This window comes from Hyperolius riggenbachi, chromosome 12 (assembly GCF_040937935.1).
Source record: "Hyperolius riggenbachi isolate aHypRig1 chromosome 12, aHypRig1.pri, whole genome shotgun sequence".
Classification (NCBI taxonomy): Eukaryota; Metazoa; Chordata; class Amphibia; order Anura; family Hyperoliidae; genus Hyperolius; species Hyperolius riggenbachi.
The window spans coordinates 149,032,758-149,051,050 of NC_090657.1; the positions used below are offsets into that span (position 1 = coordinate 149,032,758).

Sequence of the window (18,293 nt, forward strand, 5' to 3'; positions counted from 1 at the left end):
AACAGTGCTTGTTCGTTATGCTTGCATTGCACCGGGTACAGTGAAGCATAAAGCCAGTGAAAAGTATGCTTCACAGTCACTGTTAATGCCTTGCATTATGATACCTCAACCTGTTATACTGCAACACTCCCGCTGCACTGTGAGTGTTGCATAGGTGGTAGATAGCAGTGCGTTAAGCCACGTTACAAAGGGGCCGGTATGCCACACTGCAACATACCACTGTGAACATGGCCAGAAAGAGATTATTGTTGCACCATCCAAAATTGAACATTTTCCTGTAGTTGAAATGTAATGATTCATGTTACTGATCTGTGGATTAGAGTGTTACAAAAGGGACTGAGATGGTTTTAGGGAGGGGTCAGTGAGATAGGACATTTCCTTGGATGAAAGACATAATGTTGTTATTCACTGTTTGCAGCATACCAGTGAACAGGCCAGTAGCAGCAGTAAGGAAGGCACGCCTGAGATAACAGAGTTGGGTGGGGGCCCCAGTGTGCAAGACTGATAGCTAACTAAAGATATACGGTAGCCTTTGCCTTACTGTATATGTATTCTGGTAGACGTGACATATTTGTTTTGAAACTGACAGCTTTTTAATATGGATTTTCTTACATTTCATATCTTAGGGCAGGACTGAGCAAGTGCTAGGATCCAGGTAGCCACGGCTTCTTATGCTGGGAATACACGGGTCGATTCTGGCGCTCAATTCTGCTCACGATCGTTGTGCACACACGATTCTCTTATCTTCCGTTCGTTTTTCTTATCTTTTTTTCAATTCACTTCAATGGTGAATCGAGCGGCAAACCGATCGAACAGTGATTGGACATGTCGGAAATGATTTATCGAGCCATCTTAATGGCTCAGAATCAAACCGTGTATTCCCAGCATTAAAGGACAACTGATGTGGGAGGAAGATGAAGGCTGCCATATTTATTTCCTTTTAAGCAATACCAGTTCCCTGGTAGGCATGCTGATCATCTACCTCGAATACTTTTAGCCATAGACTCTAAACAAGCAAGCAGCACAAACCAGGTGTTTCTGAAATTGTCCGATCTGACAAGATTAGCCAAATATAGCAGCCTCCATACTCTTCTCGCTTCAGTTGTCTTTTAAATTCCTACTACTTAAAGTGAATGGGAACTGCATTTAAAAAAATTAGACAGATACTTACCCAAGGAGAGGGAAGGCTCTGGGTCCTATAGAGCCTTCCGGCTTCTCTCTTGGTGCTGGCTCGCCGGTAGCAGTATGTGACTAAATTAGTCAAATACTGCTTTATCCGTCCGAAGGAGGCTTCAGAAGTCTTCAGGGACCCCAAGTGCTCCTAAAGAAGGGCGGCCCTGTACTGCACCTGCGCAAACACGCTCTCTTGCACGCTCAAGTGTGTGCAGTATGGAGCCGCACGTCTTTGGGAGGACACGGCTCCCGAAGACTTCCAAATACCCTTTCGGTGGGGGATTGAAACGGGGGAGCCAGCACAGGATAGAGAGCACCGAGAGAGGAGACTGAAGGCTCTATATGACCCAGAGCCTTCCCTCTCCTTAGGTAAATATTTGCTTCATTTTTTTTTTTTTTATGCGTTTCCCATTCACTTTAAAGCAGGAGGATTAGCCATATTATGCCAGGAAAAAAAACACATATACAGTGGGTTGCAAAAGTATTCGGCCCCCTTGAAGTTTTCCACATTTTGTCACATTACTGCCACAGACATGCAAGTTTATTGGAATTCCACGTGAAAGATTAATACAAAGTGGTGTACATGTGAGAAGTGGATCGAAAATCATACATTATTCCAAACATTTTTTACAAATAAATAACTGCAAAGTGCGGTGTGCGTAATTATTCAGCCCCCTGAGTCAATACTTTGTAGAACCACCTTTTGCTGCAATTACAGCTACCAGTCTTTTAGGGTATGTCTCTACCAGCTTTGCACATCTAGAGACTGAAATCCTTGCACATTCTTCTTTGCAAAACGGCTCCAGCTCAGTCTGATTAGATGGACAGCGTTTGTGAACAGCAGTTTTCAGATCTTGCCACATATTCTCGATTGGATTTAGATCTGGACTTTGACTGGGCCATTCTAACACATAGATATGTTTTGTTTTAAACCATTCCATTGTTGCCCTGGCTTTATGTTTAGGGTCACTGTCCTGCTGGAAGGTGAACCTCCGCCCCAGTCTCAAGTCTTTTGCAATCTCCAAGAGGTTTTCTTCCAAGTTTGCCCTGTATTTGGCTCCATCCATCTTCCCAGGGCCGAGCCTGGGCGGGTGCTGCGGGTGCAAGGCACCCAGGCGCCTGCCTCTGAGAGGCGCCGCCCGGCCGCCGCTCTCCCCCTGTGGCCGCCGCTCGCTCGCTCCCTCCCTCTAGCCGCCTGCGCCGCGTCAGACCTCGATCGGGCGGGCGCTAGGACCTAGCACGCCGCACTGATATGCGGAAGTGACATCACTTCCGCATATAGAGCGGGTGCGCCTGGCGCCTTCTTACTGGTCGGGTCGCCCGCTGATTGAGGTCTGAAGCTGCTGCAAGGTGAGGAGGGAGCGGCGGCGGCAGAGGCAGCAGCGGCGGGAGGGGAGGGTTGGGTGCGTTCCTGTCACTACCTAAACGGGGACCCTATACCCCCTGGCTACCTATCCTGGGCACATATTACCCCCTGGCTACCTATCCTGGGCACATATTACCCCCTGGCTACCTATCCTGGGCACATATTACCCCCTGGCTACCTATCCTGGGCACATATTACCCCCTGGCTACCTATCCTGGGCACATATTACCCCCTGGCTACCTATCCTGGGCACATATTACCCTCTGGCTACCTATCCTGGGCACATATTACCACCTGGCTACCTATCCTGGGCACATATTACCCCCTGGCTACCTATCCTGGGCACATATACCCCCTGGCTACCTATCCTGGGCACATATACCCCCTGGCTACCTATCCTGGGCACATATACCCCCTGGCTACCTATCCTGGGCACATATACCCCCTGGCTACCTATCCTGAGCACATATACCCCCTGGCTACCTATCCTGGGCACATATACCCCCTGGCTACCTATCCTGGGCACATATACCCCCTGGCTACCTATCCTGGGCACATATACCCCCTGGCTATCTATCCTGGGCACATATACCCCCTGGCTACCTATCCTGGGCACATATACCCCCTGGCTACCTATCTTGGGCACATATACCCCCTGGCTACCTATCCCGGGCACATATACCCCCTGGCTACCTATCCCGGGCACATATACCCCCTGGCTACCTATCCCGGGCACATATACCCCCTGGCTACCTATCTCGGGCACATATACCCCCTGGCTACCTATCCCGGGCACATATACCCCCTGGCTACCTATCCCGGGCACATATACCCCCTGGCTACCTATCCCGGGCACATATACCCCCTGGCTACCTATCCCGGGCACATATACCCCCTGGCTACCTATCCCGGGCACATATACCCCCTGGCTACCTATCCCGGGCACATATACCCCCCTGGCTACCTATCCCGGGCACATATACCCCCTGGCTACCTATCCCGGGCACATATACCCCCTGGCTACCTATCCCGGGCACATATACCCCCTGGCTACCTATCCCGGGCACATATACCCCCTGGCTACCTATCCCGGGCACATATACCCCCTGGCTACCTATCCCGGGCACATATACCCCCTGGCTACCTATCCCGGGCACATATACCCCCTGGCTACCTATCCCGGGCACACATACCCCCTGGCTACCTATCCCGGGCACACCCCCTGGCTACCTATCCCGGGCACACCCCCTGGCTACCTATCCCGGGCACACATACCCCCTGGCTACCTATCCCGGGCACACATACCCCCTGGCTACCTATCCCGGGCACACATACCCCCTGGCTACCTATCCCGGGCACACATACCCCCTGGCTACCTATCCCGGGCACACATACCCCCTGGCTACCTATCCCGGGCACACATACCCCCTGGCTACCTATCCCGGGCACACACACCCCCTGGCTACCTATCCCGGGCACATACACCCCCTGGCTACCTATCCCGGGCACATACACCCCCTGGCTACCTATCCCGGGCACATACACCCCCTGGCTACCTATCCCGGGCACATACACCCCCTGGCTACCTATCCCGGGCACATACACCCCCTGGCTACCTATCCCGGGCACATACACCCCCTGGCTACCTATCCCGGGCACATACACCCCCTGGCTACCTATCCCGGGCACATACACCCCCTGGCTACCTATCCCGGGCACATACACCCCCTGGCTACCTATCCCGGGCACATACACCCCCTGGCTACCTATGCCGGGCACATACACCCCCTGGCTACCTATGCCGGGCACATACACCCCCTGGCTACCTATGCCGGGCACATATACCCCCTGGCTACCTATGCCGGGCACATATACCCCCTGGCTACCTGTCCCGGGCACATATACCCCCTGGCTACCTGTCCCGGGCACATATACCCCCTGGCTACCTGTCCCGGGCACATATACCCCCTGGCTACCTGTCCCGGGCACATATACCCCCTGGCTACCTGTCCCGGGCACATATTACCCCCTGGCTACCTATCCTGGGGACACTGGCTGTTTGTCATTATGTGCATTTGCTGGTGAAAAGCAGTCTCTTGTTATGTGCATTTGCTGGTGAAAAGCAGTCTCTTGTTATGTGCATTTGCTGGTGAAAAGCAGTCTCTTGTTATGTGCATTTGCTGGTGAAAAGCAGTCTCTTGTTATGTGCATTTGCTGGTGAAAAGCAGTCTCTTGTTATGTGCATTTGCTGGTGAAAAGCAGCAGGGCTGTGGAGTCGGAGTCGTGGAGTCGGGCAATTTTGGGTGCCTGGAGTCGGAGTCGGGAAAAAATGCACCGACTCCGACTCCGACTCCTAATGAATTTGTAACTGTAATTAAAATAGAAAATATGATAAAATGTTCTATTTCTCAGATAATAGTCATTAAAAATAATGTATATATACAGTATATATACAGTAATAGCTGTGCTTAGTCCACAAAAATGAAATAAACCAATCAAAATTAGTTACTTGTGCTGCTTCAATAAAGCAGTCCCTGTATTTTTAAGGTCAGATATACATATCTGATTGTGACTGTATATATGATGTGTACACAGGAATCTCTTATATATACTAAATAACATCTATGCTGTAAGAATAAAGCCTGATGTGTAGCTGTGTCACTAATAGAGATGGTCAACGAGATGGAAATAATTCTGCATTGATGCTGATTTATGCAAATGTATGCACTCCCTTTGCTGATGAAATCAAATAATTTGATATGTTGTTAAAATTTGGTTTGGTGACTACAAATTAAAGGGTACCTGAGACGGATGAAAAGTAAAGTTTTATACATACCTGGGGCTTCCTTCAGGCTAATCAGTCCCTCGCTGTCCTCCACCACCCGGATCTTCTGCTATGAGTCCTGGTAATTCAGCCAGTCAGCGCTGTCCGGCCGCATGCCGCTCCCACAGCCAGGAACATTCTGCACCTGCGCAATAGTGCTGCACAGGTGTAGTATGCTCCTGGCGGCGGAGTGTGTGCATGCGCACTACGCCTGACTGGCTCAAGTACCTGGACTCATAGCAGAAGATCCAGGTGGTGGAGGAGGACAACGAGGGACTGATTATCCTGAAGGCGGCTGGAGGAAGCCCCAGGTATGTATAAAACTTTAATTTCATCTGTCTCAGGTTTACTTTGTTACACAGTAGTACTATACTCTACATATGCACTCCCCACAGAGCTGCAGGGAATCCACTGAGAATGCTGTGCACATTGAACACAGAGGTGTTGTCTGTTTACAATCTCCTCATTCCCCTGCAGAGTACCTGCACATCATTCTTACATGTACCCACACTTACATTGCCTAGGGCCTGATAGATGTTCTTTGTTCCGGTTTGTACCTTTTACAAATACTCTTACCAAGGACTAGTTTTAGTCTAAAGGGAATAAATGTAGTAGTCTACATATCCTTCTCACTTCAGTTGTCTTGTAAAATTCCTAAGCGTTGGCAGTTAAGAGACGAATTTCATGTTACATACTTTTAATCAACAAAATTGTAATATGCAAATTAGAGGAGTCGGAGTCGTGGAGTCGGAGTCGGTGGAATCCTAAACTGAGGAGTCGGAGTCGGTGGATTTTTGGACGACTCCACAGCCCTGAAAAGCAGTCTCTTGTTATGTGCATTTGCTGGTGAAAAGCAGTCTATTGTTATGTGCATTTGCTGGTGAAAAGCAGTCTCTCGTTATGTGCATTTGCTGGTGAAAAGCAGTCTCTCGTTATGTGCATTTGCTGGTGAAAAGCAGTCTCTCGTTATGTGCATTTACATGGGGAAAAGCTGTCTCTTATGTGCATTTAGTGGGGAATTTTTGTCAGTAAAAATAATCTTTTGTCAGTAAATTTTTAGGTATTTGTCAGTAAAAAATAACGTGAAAGGTTGGCAACACTGGCAGGCTGTGTGGCGCAACGGGAAAGATACAGGCAGCCCACCTTGGGCTTGGCAGGGGGGAGGAGCCGACGTCAGCGAGCGAGAGTAGGGTGGCCGCAGGCAGCCATAAATACGCAGTGTGTGACTGCGTCGCACTCGCAGAGCCTCTCAGCCTGAGTCAGTCCAGAGACTAGCAGACTGTCACTCGCAGGAAGCCAAAGCCAGCCAGGAGCAAGCCCATGGAAGAGGGGTAGGAATGGGGTATCACATGCATGCGTAAAGAGGTGGAAGGTGTAGGTGTGATTAGGAAGGACATGGGTGTGGTTATGTGGTTGGGCGTGGTTAATTTAACCACTCCCATAGGCGCCAGAGAAAATCTTGCACCCAGGTGCCAGGCACCCCAGGCTCACCCCTGCATCTTCCCATCAACTCTGACCAGCTTCCCTGTCCCTGCTGAAGAGATGCACCCCCCAAGCATGATGCTGCCACCACCATATTTGACAGTGGGGATGGTGTGTTCAGAGTGATATGCAGTGTTAGTTTTCTGCCACACATAGCGTTTTGGCCAAAAGTTCTCATCTGACCAGAGCATCTTCTTCCACATGGTTGCTGTGTCCCCCACATGGCTTGTGGCAAACTGCAAACGGGACTTCTTATGCTTTCTGTTAACAATGCCTTTCTTCTTGCCACTCTTCCATAAAGGCCAACTTTGTACAGTGCATGACTAATAGTTGTCCTATGGACAGAGCCTCCCACCTGAGCTGTAGATCTCTGCAGCTCGTCCAGAGTCACCATGGGTCTTTTGACTGCATTTCTGATCAGCGCTCTCCTTGTTTGGACTGTGACTTTAGGTGGATGGCCTTGTCTTGGTAGGTTTACAGTTGTGCTATACTCCTTCCATTTCTGAATGATCACTTGAACAGTGCTCCGTGGGATGTTCAAGGCTTTGGAAATCTTTTTGTAGCCTAAGCCTGCTTTAAATTTCTCTATAACTTGATCCCTGACCTGTCTTGTGTGTTCTTTGGACTTCATGGTGTTGTTGCTCCCAATATTCTCTTAGACAACCTCTGAGGCCCTCACAGAGCAGCTGTATTTGTACTGACATTAGATTACACACAGGTGCACTCTATTTAGTCATTAGCACTCATCAGGCAATGTCTATAGGCAACTGACTGCACTCAGATCAAAGGGGGCCGAATAATTATGCACACACCACTTTGCAGTTATTTATTTGTAAAAAAAAAAAAAAAAAAAATGGAATCATGTATGATTTTCGTTCCACTTCTCATGTGTACACCACTTTGTGTTGGTCTTTCATGGGGAATTCCAATAAAATTGATTCATGTTTGTGGCAGTAATATGACAAAATGTGGAAAACTTCAAGGGGGCCGAATACTTTTGCAACCCACTGTATAAGCAGATAAATACTTGATCTACTTACATAACACATGTATTGTACTGTCCATGTTTTGATTTCAGTGAATGTTATATAATAAATTAAGAGAATTCTGTTCCTGGTGGGAACCATGTCTTTTACCCACAGTTTAGGTTAAATCCTGATGTCATTTCTGCCCTTTACTTTTTTTTTCTTTCCTCCTCCAATCACTGAGTCACCTCGGCCTTGCTTGTAAATACAAGTGAGCAGGGGATCGTGTTTCAGATAGGCAGCTAGGCAGGGAAATAAATGAAGGAGGAAGAGGAGGAATATACTATAGATAAAAAGAACCCCCAGCATGCACCTGTTTGGCACTGACTACTAAAGGGCCAGTGCTCCTTAAAGAGAGTCTCCGACCAAGAATTGAACTTTATCCTAATCAGTAGCTGATACCCCCTTTTACATGAGTAATCTATTCCTTTTCACAAACAGACCATCAGGGGGCGCTGTATGACTGATATTGTGGTGAAACCCCTCCCACAAGAAGCTCTGAGTACCGAGGTACTTCTGGCAGTTTCCTGTCTGTGAACCCTGTTACATTGTGGGAAATAGCTGTTTACAGCCATTTCCAACTGCCAAAACAGTAAGCAGCAGCTACATCACTTGCCAGCAGTAAAAATGTCACCATGTAATAAATGTCAGAATATAAATCAGGGATTTAAAATATTTTACAATGGGCAAACACTGACTAAATCATTTATACATAATTATTGTAAAAATGAAGCACTTTTTTATTACATTATTTTCACCGGAGTTCTCTTTAAAGAGACACTGAAGCGGAAAAATATATATGATATAATGAATTGGTTGTGTACTATGAATAATTACTAGAAGATTAGCAGCAAAGAAAATATTCTCATATTTTTATTTTCAGGTATATAGTGTGTTTTCTAACATTGCATCATTCTCTAATATGTGTAGATTACACAACACTCAGCATTCAAAATGATTCTTTCAGAGCAGTCTGTGAAGTAATGATCTCTCCTCTAGCAGAGGAAAAGTAAACAGTTCACTTACAGTTGAGATAATAAGTCAGATAACAGTCCTTTCCACGACTAATGCTGGGATACACGTTTCGTTTTAGCCTTCGTTTTAGCCTTCGATTCGTTCGGTAAACGAATCGAGTGTTGAAAACGTATGTGAAAATAGTCATAATCTCATTATAGTTTCGATTAATAGACCCCAAAAAACGAACGACTAGTGATCGAACATGTTTGATATTATCTCTCTTTATCCATCTAATCGAGCCATTGGTAGGCTTGATGGCTGTTCAGATCGATTATATATTCGTTTATGCCGTCCGTCCCTGTACTACGTTTCGCTTCTTTGCAGCCTTCGATCATTGGAAAAACGAAACCATCAGAATAAAAAAAAAAAAAACGAAACCGTGGGTGGTGATATTAACCGTACGGTCGATTATTTCGGGATCGAAAAGGACAAAAGGCACAATCGAAACGAAGGTTTAAACGAAGGCAAAAACGAAACGTGTATTCCCAGCATAACTTAGTCGGAGAGCTTAATGGCTTGTTTGCATAGAGATAACAACTGGAGTTTCTCAACTCTTCCTGTACTGGAAACAATTAGACTGGTGTATCTGATCTTAATGTTTTATTTCTTAGCTGTACTACACATACAAATCATAATATCATAATATGTTTTTTGTTTTTTTCTTGCTTCAGTGTCTCTTTAAAGGACTTACGAGCCGAAATTAAAAAAAAAAAAAAGTTTTTACCTGGTTGTTTTTGAAGGCACGGAGGACACCATCTGCGATCTCCGTGCAGTTCCACCGGGTCCCCGCTGCTTAATTTCCCCCCCCCCCCCCCCCCCCGCAGCCGGCTCCTGACCCCACAGCCCCAAAAATGGCCGCCGGAGGTTGCCGCTGCTGCACAGTCCGCAAAGACGCGAGTGTGGCTGTGCAGTTTTAGGGCCTCCCTCCCCGATCCACGCTACAGGCTGTCTCCTGTAGCGTGGATCGGGGGTGGCCCTAGAGCTGCGCAGTCGCACTCGCGTCTGTGCGGACTGCGCAGCCGCGGCATCCTCCGGCGGCCATTTTTGTGGAGGCAGGAGAGCCCGGCCTGGGCTGTGGGGTTGGGAGCTGGGACCCAGCTTGGTAGGCAAGAGTGCTAACCACTACACCACTGTGCTGTCCCGCGGTGCCCTAGTTATCCCGGAACTGACCTCTAGCACTTGTCTTTATCCAGCACAGGTGGGGATTGCCTGATGCCAGATAAGGGTCCTTGCCAGTTGCCTAAGAAGTCAATGAACTGGTGTTAAATATAACACTAACCTGCCTCTCATTGACTAAATGCAAAGTATTGTGCAGGTGCAGCGACTTACGAATGCTACGGGCGCCGGTCTTCTATTCTCCCGTAGCTCCCAGTGGCTTTGCCGCATCCTCCGTGCACAGCTCTGAGGCGGGTCAGGTGACACGCCGGGGAGCCATGCGAGGATGCTGCAAAGCCTCTAGGGGCTATAGGAGGAAAGAAGACTGCCTCAAATCTCTTCTTTGGTCTAAAGCACAGGTGTTAAATACAAGGCCCACGGGCCAAATGCAGCCCTCCTTGCCATTTTATGTAGCCCTCAAGAGCTTCACATGTGCATCACTGTAAGCAGTAAAATAATGACAGCACACTGCCTTCCTGTCTAGAGGATCTTTGAGTGCGCTCTTCCCCTTTTGTCTTGTCCCTACCCCATCCTTGTCTACACAGATATTCTACTAACCACAGCGGGTCGTCGTCATAGAGCCGCACCACGCCACCATCATACAACTGTTGTTTCTACAAGTCCACACCACCTATCCAGATCGCTCCTCCTGTACACATAGGAGTAAATATATACCACTCAGTATATAGGATCCTAAAACTTCCTGTCTAGAGGAGCACACTGGTGAAGGTGTTTCTGACTACATTCTGAAACATTCTCTGAGCTGGTGTGCAGCAATAATCCACGAGACACCTTCCTGCTAGTAAAATTAACAGCAAAAACCATTTGAGTGGTTTCCAAGTTACTGGAAGGGTTAACACACAAGATTTTCTCTTGATTTAACTGCTTATTAATAAGCTTGCCCATTCCAGCCAACATTATCAGATTGTGCTCAGATTGTTTATTTTGCTTTCTCCTAGGACAAGCATTTAAAGCTACTTCTCAAGAAGCAACGAAGTTGAGCCTGGCTTATTCTCAGCCTCCATTCCCATCAGAAGAGGTGAGAAATTCCCTGTGGCTGTGATGGGCATTACCTACCTACACAATCTGGGGAAAAACACAGCTGTCACAATTCAGATGCGATCATTTCATGGCACATCAGAAAGTAAATAAAATTATTAAATACAAATTTGAACTGACAGATTAAAGCAAACTTGTAATGAATAGAGGCAGGGGCGTAGCAATAGGGGGTGCAGAGGTAGCGACCGCATCGGGGCCCTTGGGCCAGAGGGGCCCCGAAGGGTCTACCCTCTATCACAGTATTAGCTCTCTATTGGTCCTGTGCTGGTAATAATCACTTCTATAGATGCTGTGAATAGTAGTATTCCTTAACACACTGTTCCCCATCCCCTTCTTGCACCTCTGACATTGTAGTTGCCATTGGCTGGTTTTGGTGCGCCGTATCAATTGTTATGTATAGAGTGCTTGGGGGGGCCCCATATAAAACTTGCACCGGGGCCCACAGCTCTTTAGCTACACCACTGAATAGAGGGTTAAGATCTGGATACTTACCTCAGTAGTGGGAAAAGTCTGGATGGTCCAGGGTCTTCCCATACCATTTCCTAGCCCTCTGTTGCTGTCCAGGACCCTGTTTTCCTTGTGGCCATGCTCCTGTCCAAGTGTCCGTGTATGCACTTCATTGTACTGAACTTACCTGGGGCTTCCTCCAGTCCCTGTAGCCTGCGAGGTGCCTCGGCGTCCTCTAGGCTCCCTCCATTCTCCTGCTGGCGGCTCCGTTAGCTGCACGGCCAGGAGTCATGGGGCATGCACGGCTCGTCCCCACGCCTGTCTCAATCATGCACTCGTCACTGTCACCATTTTGCTCATGTGCGGTTCTTGAAAGAATGAACCACACTTGTAGAATCCTTACGACGACTCCTGGCGCTGGTAACTGAGCCACCGGCGGGAGAACGAAGGGGACCCAGAGGATGCCAAGGGACCTAATGGGCTAAGTGGGGCTGGAGGAAGCCCCAAGCAAGTTCAGTATTCCATCATTCAGGTCTGTGCAGGGTCATTTGAAGCGCTACCGTTTTGCGCTTTTACATGTGAATGGGCCCTATGGGCTCTTTTATACTGCTTTTTTTTTGCGATGCAATTTTTTAAAATTTTTCCTGAGATGCTCTGTCTGCTAATAACTCAAGGAGAAATGCAGAACAAATGTGGCAAAATTAGACTGCAATTCGATCGGAGCAATAGTAGAGGATTCCCGTCATTTTCTTTACTTTGAAGATCCCCTTGCATTTCGTATGTGATCACAAAATGTAGCAAATCTTGTCTAGAATAAAAGAGCCCGAATTCTTGAAGTATTGTTCATTCAGTAGTTAAAATATTAGGATTTTTTGCTGAAATGTAATAGTCATTTATTTTCTAGGCATCACGTGATAAAACGCGGAAAAGCCGCAGCGTGTACTGGCGGCAAGGCGGCTGAACCCGCGTCCAGCGCGGCGGTTTGCACGCAGCAGCGTGCGTCTGGTGTGGCTGGGCCTGTTAGTTCACACAGGCTGAGGAATACGCGCGCGCGCTGAGAGGCAGAACCTTTATGACAAACAAGGAGGGATCAGCTGACCAGGTTGGTCAGCTGACCTCAAAGCAAGTGGCTATTGGTTGATCGCTGATGAGTGGCGCCGGAGAGCGCCGCGCTATATATAGTCACTGCTGGTCAGTCTCAAGTGGTCTGCCGTTGCGAACACTACGTGGAAGCACTCAGACCGTAATCAGATCCTACAGTGTGTTAGAACCAGGAGGACCTGGGAATTCACACTGAGCCAGATTACTTCTGTATATTATTGTGTTATACTTCAGACTAGTTCCAGGGTGTCGAGACCACGGACCTCACACCCAAGATTAGGGACTCTGTGTTATCATTCTGTTATACTCCAGACTAGTTCCAGGGTGTCGAGACCACGGACCTCACACCCAAGACTATGCATTGTTGATATCTGTTATGACCTATTGCATTCCTGACTATCCCTCTGCTTTCTGATTCGGTACCTACGCATATCTGATTACCTGTTGCCAAACCCTGCCTGCCTTTGGATACCGAATCAGCCTTCTGTCTATGTACCTTGTCTCTGTGTGTTGCCGACCTGGCTTGCCCGACCTTGAGAGCTATCTCTCCCCTTAAGAGATAGTCTCCAGACCTGCTAGTGACATCCACCTTCAGGTGTCACTCACTCACAGGTTCTTCCTACCTTCAGCCTGGGACTCCACCCTTTTGGAGGCCTCAGGCTGTTGGGCGGTTTTTGCACTTCTCAAAAGGCAGTATCGCCCATACTGCCAGAGACCACCTGCACCTCGGGTGGTCGTACTCAGTTATTACTGTTGCACCAAACACTCACATCATAAGGTGTCCAGAGGTTAGTTATACTTAGATTATCAGTGATTCTGCAGATCATCAATCAGGTATAATCTGTATTCTTGGTGATACTGCAGATCACCAATAATCAGATTCTCTCTGTGTGCTGACACCGATCGTTACACATCACCTAATCATTTGTGTCCCTTTGCTTTGTTCCAGGACTGCCAGAAGTTAAGCGATGGGCTCCTCAATGCTATTTTGGCAGCTGCTACGTTGTATTATTCTCTTCCAAAGGATCAAGGTGAGCTGTAGACCAGAATTACCCCTAAAGTGGACTAATCATGCAGTGCATCAGAGCCGGTTCTAGACGGGTATATATGAGGGGGCAGTCAGAAATGTGAAGGGGGCCTCATGTTCGAGCACAACTTGCTTTAGCAACACGCTGCATCGAAAAATGGGTGTGGCCATGACGACATGTGGGCGTGGCTAACTAATATAATGCGTACCAGTGAGGCAGCAATGCAAGAACCATTACCTCCGACACCTGAAATGCAAGCAGTGCAGCAGCCTGTAAAGCCACTGAATATTAACCCACAGTATTACAGACTCAAAATATTAACCTACACATGACAGGATCACCTAATATACCAGTATAACTGAATACCAGTGATGCTGCAGAATACTAACCTCTTGATGCGCACTGAAGTAACAAAACACTGTCCTCCTGTACCCCAATGATGTCACCATATACAGAACTCCTGTACCCTTGAGATTTCACAGAGTATTAATTCTCTATATCCTAGTGATGTCACAGATAAACCCCCTGTATTCCAGCAATGTTTCAATACATTAATCCCACATCTCTCAATGTTACAGAAGAGGAGAGGGAGAGGTCAGGCACAGGAGAAGGGGAGATATACTGGGGGGGGGGGGGGGGGGGGGGGAGAGAGGAGCATGAGACATCTAGAGTAATGTATAGGGAGTGTAAAAAAGACGGTAATTCAGGGATCATCAAATGATATGTTAAATTAATAGGACTAGTATAACTTATAATATATCATAAACTAGGAAAAATACAAAAAAGAGGAATGTAGGATTAATAGTGTGTGAGACAGGGAAGAGTGGAGAGGAGATGGGGAGATCAGATGGATGAAAGAGAAGACCTGTGACCGCTCCTGCAGCTCAGACCAGTGCTGGGAAAAGGGAGTGTGCAAGGAGGAGATGGGGAAGGGCTGACAACCTGCAGAACTGCTGACAGTACAAGAAGGCTACTGAGAGGAGGGAGAGATGGCAGACTACTTGCAGATAATAGTAGTTCGGTGGAGGAGATGGAGCCTGAGCAGACACATTGCTCTGCTCTGCAGACTAGTGTTGTCCGGATCATGAACGATTCGGATCTTTGATCCGAATCTATTTTATGAGTCGATCATCCGAATCATCAAAATGAGTGATTCGGATCGCAAAAGGGGCGGGCCAGGAGCGACACGCCCCCTCTCAGCGGGCAGCGGGGACCTGGAAGCAGAGCCGAGATGGATCGCTCTGTTGGTGGGGAGCCAGCCTTGCAGGGACAGCAGGTAGATGAGAGAGGGGACATGGGTGCCACTGCCAGATATGTGTAGAGCACACATACTGGCTGCAATTTGCTGCTCATTACAGGCTGTCTGTTCCGTAGTTGTACACAGTGAACACATGGGAAGCTTTTGGCTCAGCACAGCTCAGTAACTTTGCAGACAGTGTGATTGAAAGGCAATATGATCCTCCTGCACTCGGCACTAAACAGCTGCACTTATCTTCTGGGAATGCTTTCTTTCACTGTGCGACCTTTTCTTTCAAAGTGTACAGATGAACATATAGGTGAAATATATGTAAAGCATATGACTTCAGCATGTGGGTATTACGTGCAAACATTTCTGCTCTCTGCTCGTCCCTCCTCCCTTCTCTGTCCACTCCCTGACCTCTGTCCATCTTCTCCCCTTCTCTGTGTGTCCACTCCCTCCCCTTCTCCTGTCCTGCTAGTCATTTCACCCCCGAATGCTTCCGGTAGTAAAATGATCCGAGATTCGGATCAAAGATCCGGATCTCTTCAATGATCCGATTCGAATCATCCGGATCATTGAAAAGATCCGAACTTCCCATCTCTACTGCAGACTTCAAATAATGCGCGCTGGAGCAACTCTCCTTCACCGCTGTGCACGTGGGGGGCGGCCACGGGACCTCCTCCAGCCAATAGCCAGCTAGTATTGTAAGTAGCAGGACTAGGGAAGTGCCTCCGCTGGACGGACAGTACTGACAGTCTGATTTTAACACTTGGCAACCCTGCGCTCTGGCTCTGCCCGATTAAGGGGGCAAGACCATTATTTGAGGGGGCCATGCCCCCTCTTGCCCCATGCTAGAGCCGGCTCTGCAGTGCATTTAAAGTAAACCTGTGACTTGTATAAAGCAAAAAAAATAGATGTTTGCCTCGGGAGGGGGAAGCCTCTTAATCCTACAGAGGCTTTCCCCGACCTCTTACGTTAGCCAGTTCCAGCGCTGGGAGACTCAGTCGCCTCCCTGCGCATGCACACTAGCACCGCCCCTCTTGGGCTCCAGCAGAAATTGCAGAACACTACCTGACCCATGCTACAACACAGTAGTGCAAACCGGATCCAGCTCGGCTTTTTCATAAGAAAGTTGAGCGGGACAATGTTAGTGCGCCTGCGCGAGCTGTCGAAAAGCTCTTTTTCAGAGGTCCCGGTGCTGCAACAAGCCTGGGGAGGAAAGGGGAGGAAAGCCTCCTAAGCCTTTTTTAGGATCCAGAGGCTTGCCCCCTCCCATGGGAAATACCCCCTAGGTTAGGGTAGGTATACCACTACAGTTCAGTTCCACTAATAAATGACCCTTTAAGTCATGTGTTGGTAACACTGCTGTATATTCCTGTCCTAGGTATAACACTGCGAAAGACTGTGAGGGAGGCAATAGCAGATGTGATAGAGGGCACAATGCAACTCCTAGAAGTCATCCTGAGTTCCCGTTTACAAAGGTATACAAGAGCTTCACATAGGGCATATAACTGTGTCTGATGTGCATTATTCACATTTGCTATTTGTCTAATCCTGTTTCTTATATTGTTGCAGTCTGACCCAGGCACAGCTAGTATCCACAGGCAGCGTCTGGGAGGCTTGTGATCACTTCCATCAGATTCCCAAAGGTAATTCATTTACTTGCGCCTTCTAGTTCGTCTGAATGCTCTGACTTGGATTTTGCTCTGACTTGAAGATTATAGGAACCGGGAAAAGCACTAGCAATCTTTCAGGACTGTCAGGGCCGGCGCTGCCATAGAGGCAAAAGGGGCAATTGCCCCAGGGCCCTGGCAACTGTTCTCTCCCCGCTGCTCCCCAAGGCCCCTGCCTAATAGCTGCATATCACTATCCTCTCCTTCCCTCCCTCCCCCTCCTCTATAAGATTTAGGCAACGGCAGTCAGTCACTCACTATCTGTTCCATTGGCAGAGCTAGGGACTGCATTTCAGTGATGGTATTCTCCTGTATCTTTAAGGGCCCCCGCTTGATGTCATCACTGTAATGTAGACCCCAGTGCTGCCAACAGAACAGATAGTGAGTGACTAACTGCAGCTGCTTGATTCTTATAGAGGAGGAGGAGGGAGGGAGGGAGAGGACTGGTGTGGGAAACTGCATGACCATGGGACATCTACATCGGAGTGAGGGAAGCAGTCACAGGCACATAAACATCATAAAAGAGAGCACTAGAAGTGTCCCCAGCAGTGAGCATACATTCTTTCTAATGAAAGAACAAAGCAGGGGCAGTGTTTCCTATCAAGTGTGTCTGTCTCTGTTAAATTGTGTGTGTTGTTGAAGAGTGTATGCATTCAAATGTTGGTGTATGTGTGTGCCTGTGTTCAACCGTGCATGTGTGTGCCTGTGTTCAACTGTATGTGCCTTGGTTTAACTGTGTGTGCGTGCCTGTGTTCAACTGTATGTGTGTCTGTGTCCAGCTGTGAGTGTGTGGTGGTCTGTGTTCAACTATGTATTGTGGGATTTTGTTTATGGGGGGAGGGATGCTTAAGCTTGTCCCAGGGCTCCTTAACCTCTTGAGGACCGCAGTGTTAAACCCCCCTAAAGACCAGGCCATTTTTTACTAAATTGGCCACTGCAGCTTTAAGGCCAAGCTGCAGGCCCGCACAACACAGCACACTAGTGATTTCCCCCCCACGCTTTTCTCCCCACCAACAGAGCTCTCTGTGGGGGGGTCTGATTCAGGCCTTATCCGCTCAGCGGATCGTTCATAAACAGCCTTATCAGCCCGCCGACGGCGCGTACACACGTGCTACTGTCGCTGAACGTCCGATCAGCGAGAGGGTCTGACGGACCCGTCGTTGGCGGAAGTACTGCGTGTGTACGCATCTTTAGGGACAGAAGTCTCCGCATGTTGTAATACCAACTTCTGGACCTCATACCAATGTTAAAATGCTTTTTTGTTTTTGCTTAATGGGAACCTAGACTGAGAGGCATATGGATGTTACCTCCTCAGCGTTATGGACGAATATATATGTCCATCACCGCCGGAGGTCGCCGCTCAGGCCCTGCTGGGCCGATTTTAATGAAATAAAAAGCAGCACACGTAGCCGGCACTTTGCCAGCCGCGTGTGCTGCCTGATCGCCAGCGGCGGCGATTCGCCGCGAGCAGCGGCGAAAGAGGGTCCCCCCAGCCGCCCGAGCCCTGCGCAGCCGGAACAAAAGTTCCGGCCAGCGCTAAGGGCTGGATCGGAGGCGGCTGATGTCCATGACGTCACTCCGCTCGTCGCTATGGCGACGATGTAAGCAAATGTAAGCGATGTAAGCCGGAGGCGATCAGAATGACGCTTCCGGAGCGCCCTCTAGTGGGCTTTCATGCAGCCAACTTTTTAGTTGGCTGCATG

General features: G+C 48.4%; 1 protein-coding gene across 4 annotated transcripts in view; it reads left to right on the plus strand.

The window, feature by feature from the left end:
* The window catches only part of CCNDBP1 (cyclin D1 binding protein 1), a 40,816-nt gene that overhangs the window by 7,567 nt on the left and 14,956 nt on the right, over positions 1 to 18,293 (plus strand). For 3 of the 4 annotated variants that reach the window (XR_011025446.1, XR_011025447.1, XM_068264470.1), the window contains exons 3-6: positions 11,002 to 11,081; positions 13,599 to 13,680; positions 16,302 to 16,398; positions 16,493 to 16,566. Coding sequence is in view for 2 of the 4 variants with exons in the window: in XM_068264470.1 (XP_068120571.1) it covers positions 11,002 to 11,081; positions 13,599 to 13,680; positions 16,302 to 16,398; positions 16,493 to 16,566 (333 nt within the window). In the remaining 2 variants the exon portion in view is untranslated. Of the gene's footprint in view, positions 1 to 11,001; positions 11,082 to 11,109; positions 11,187 to 13,598; positions 13,681 to 16,301; positions 16,399 to 16,492; positions 16,567 to 18,293 lie in introns of those variants that run through there. The other variant, XM_068264471.1, reaches the window with a different exon arrangement.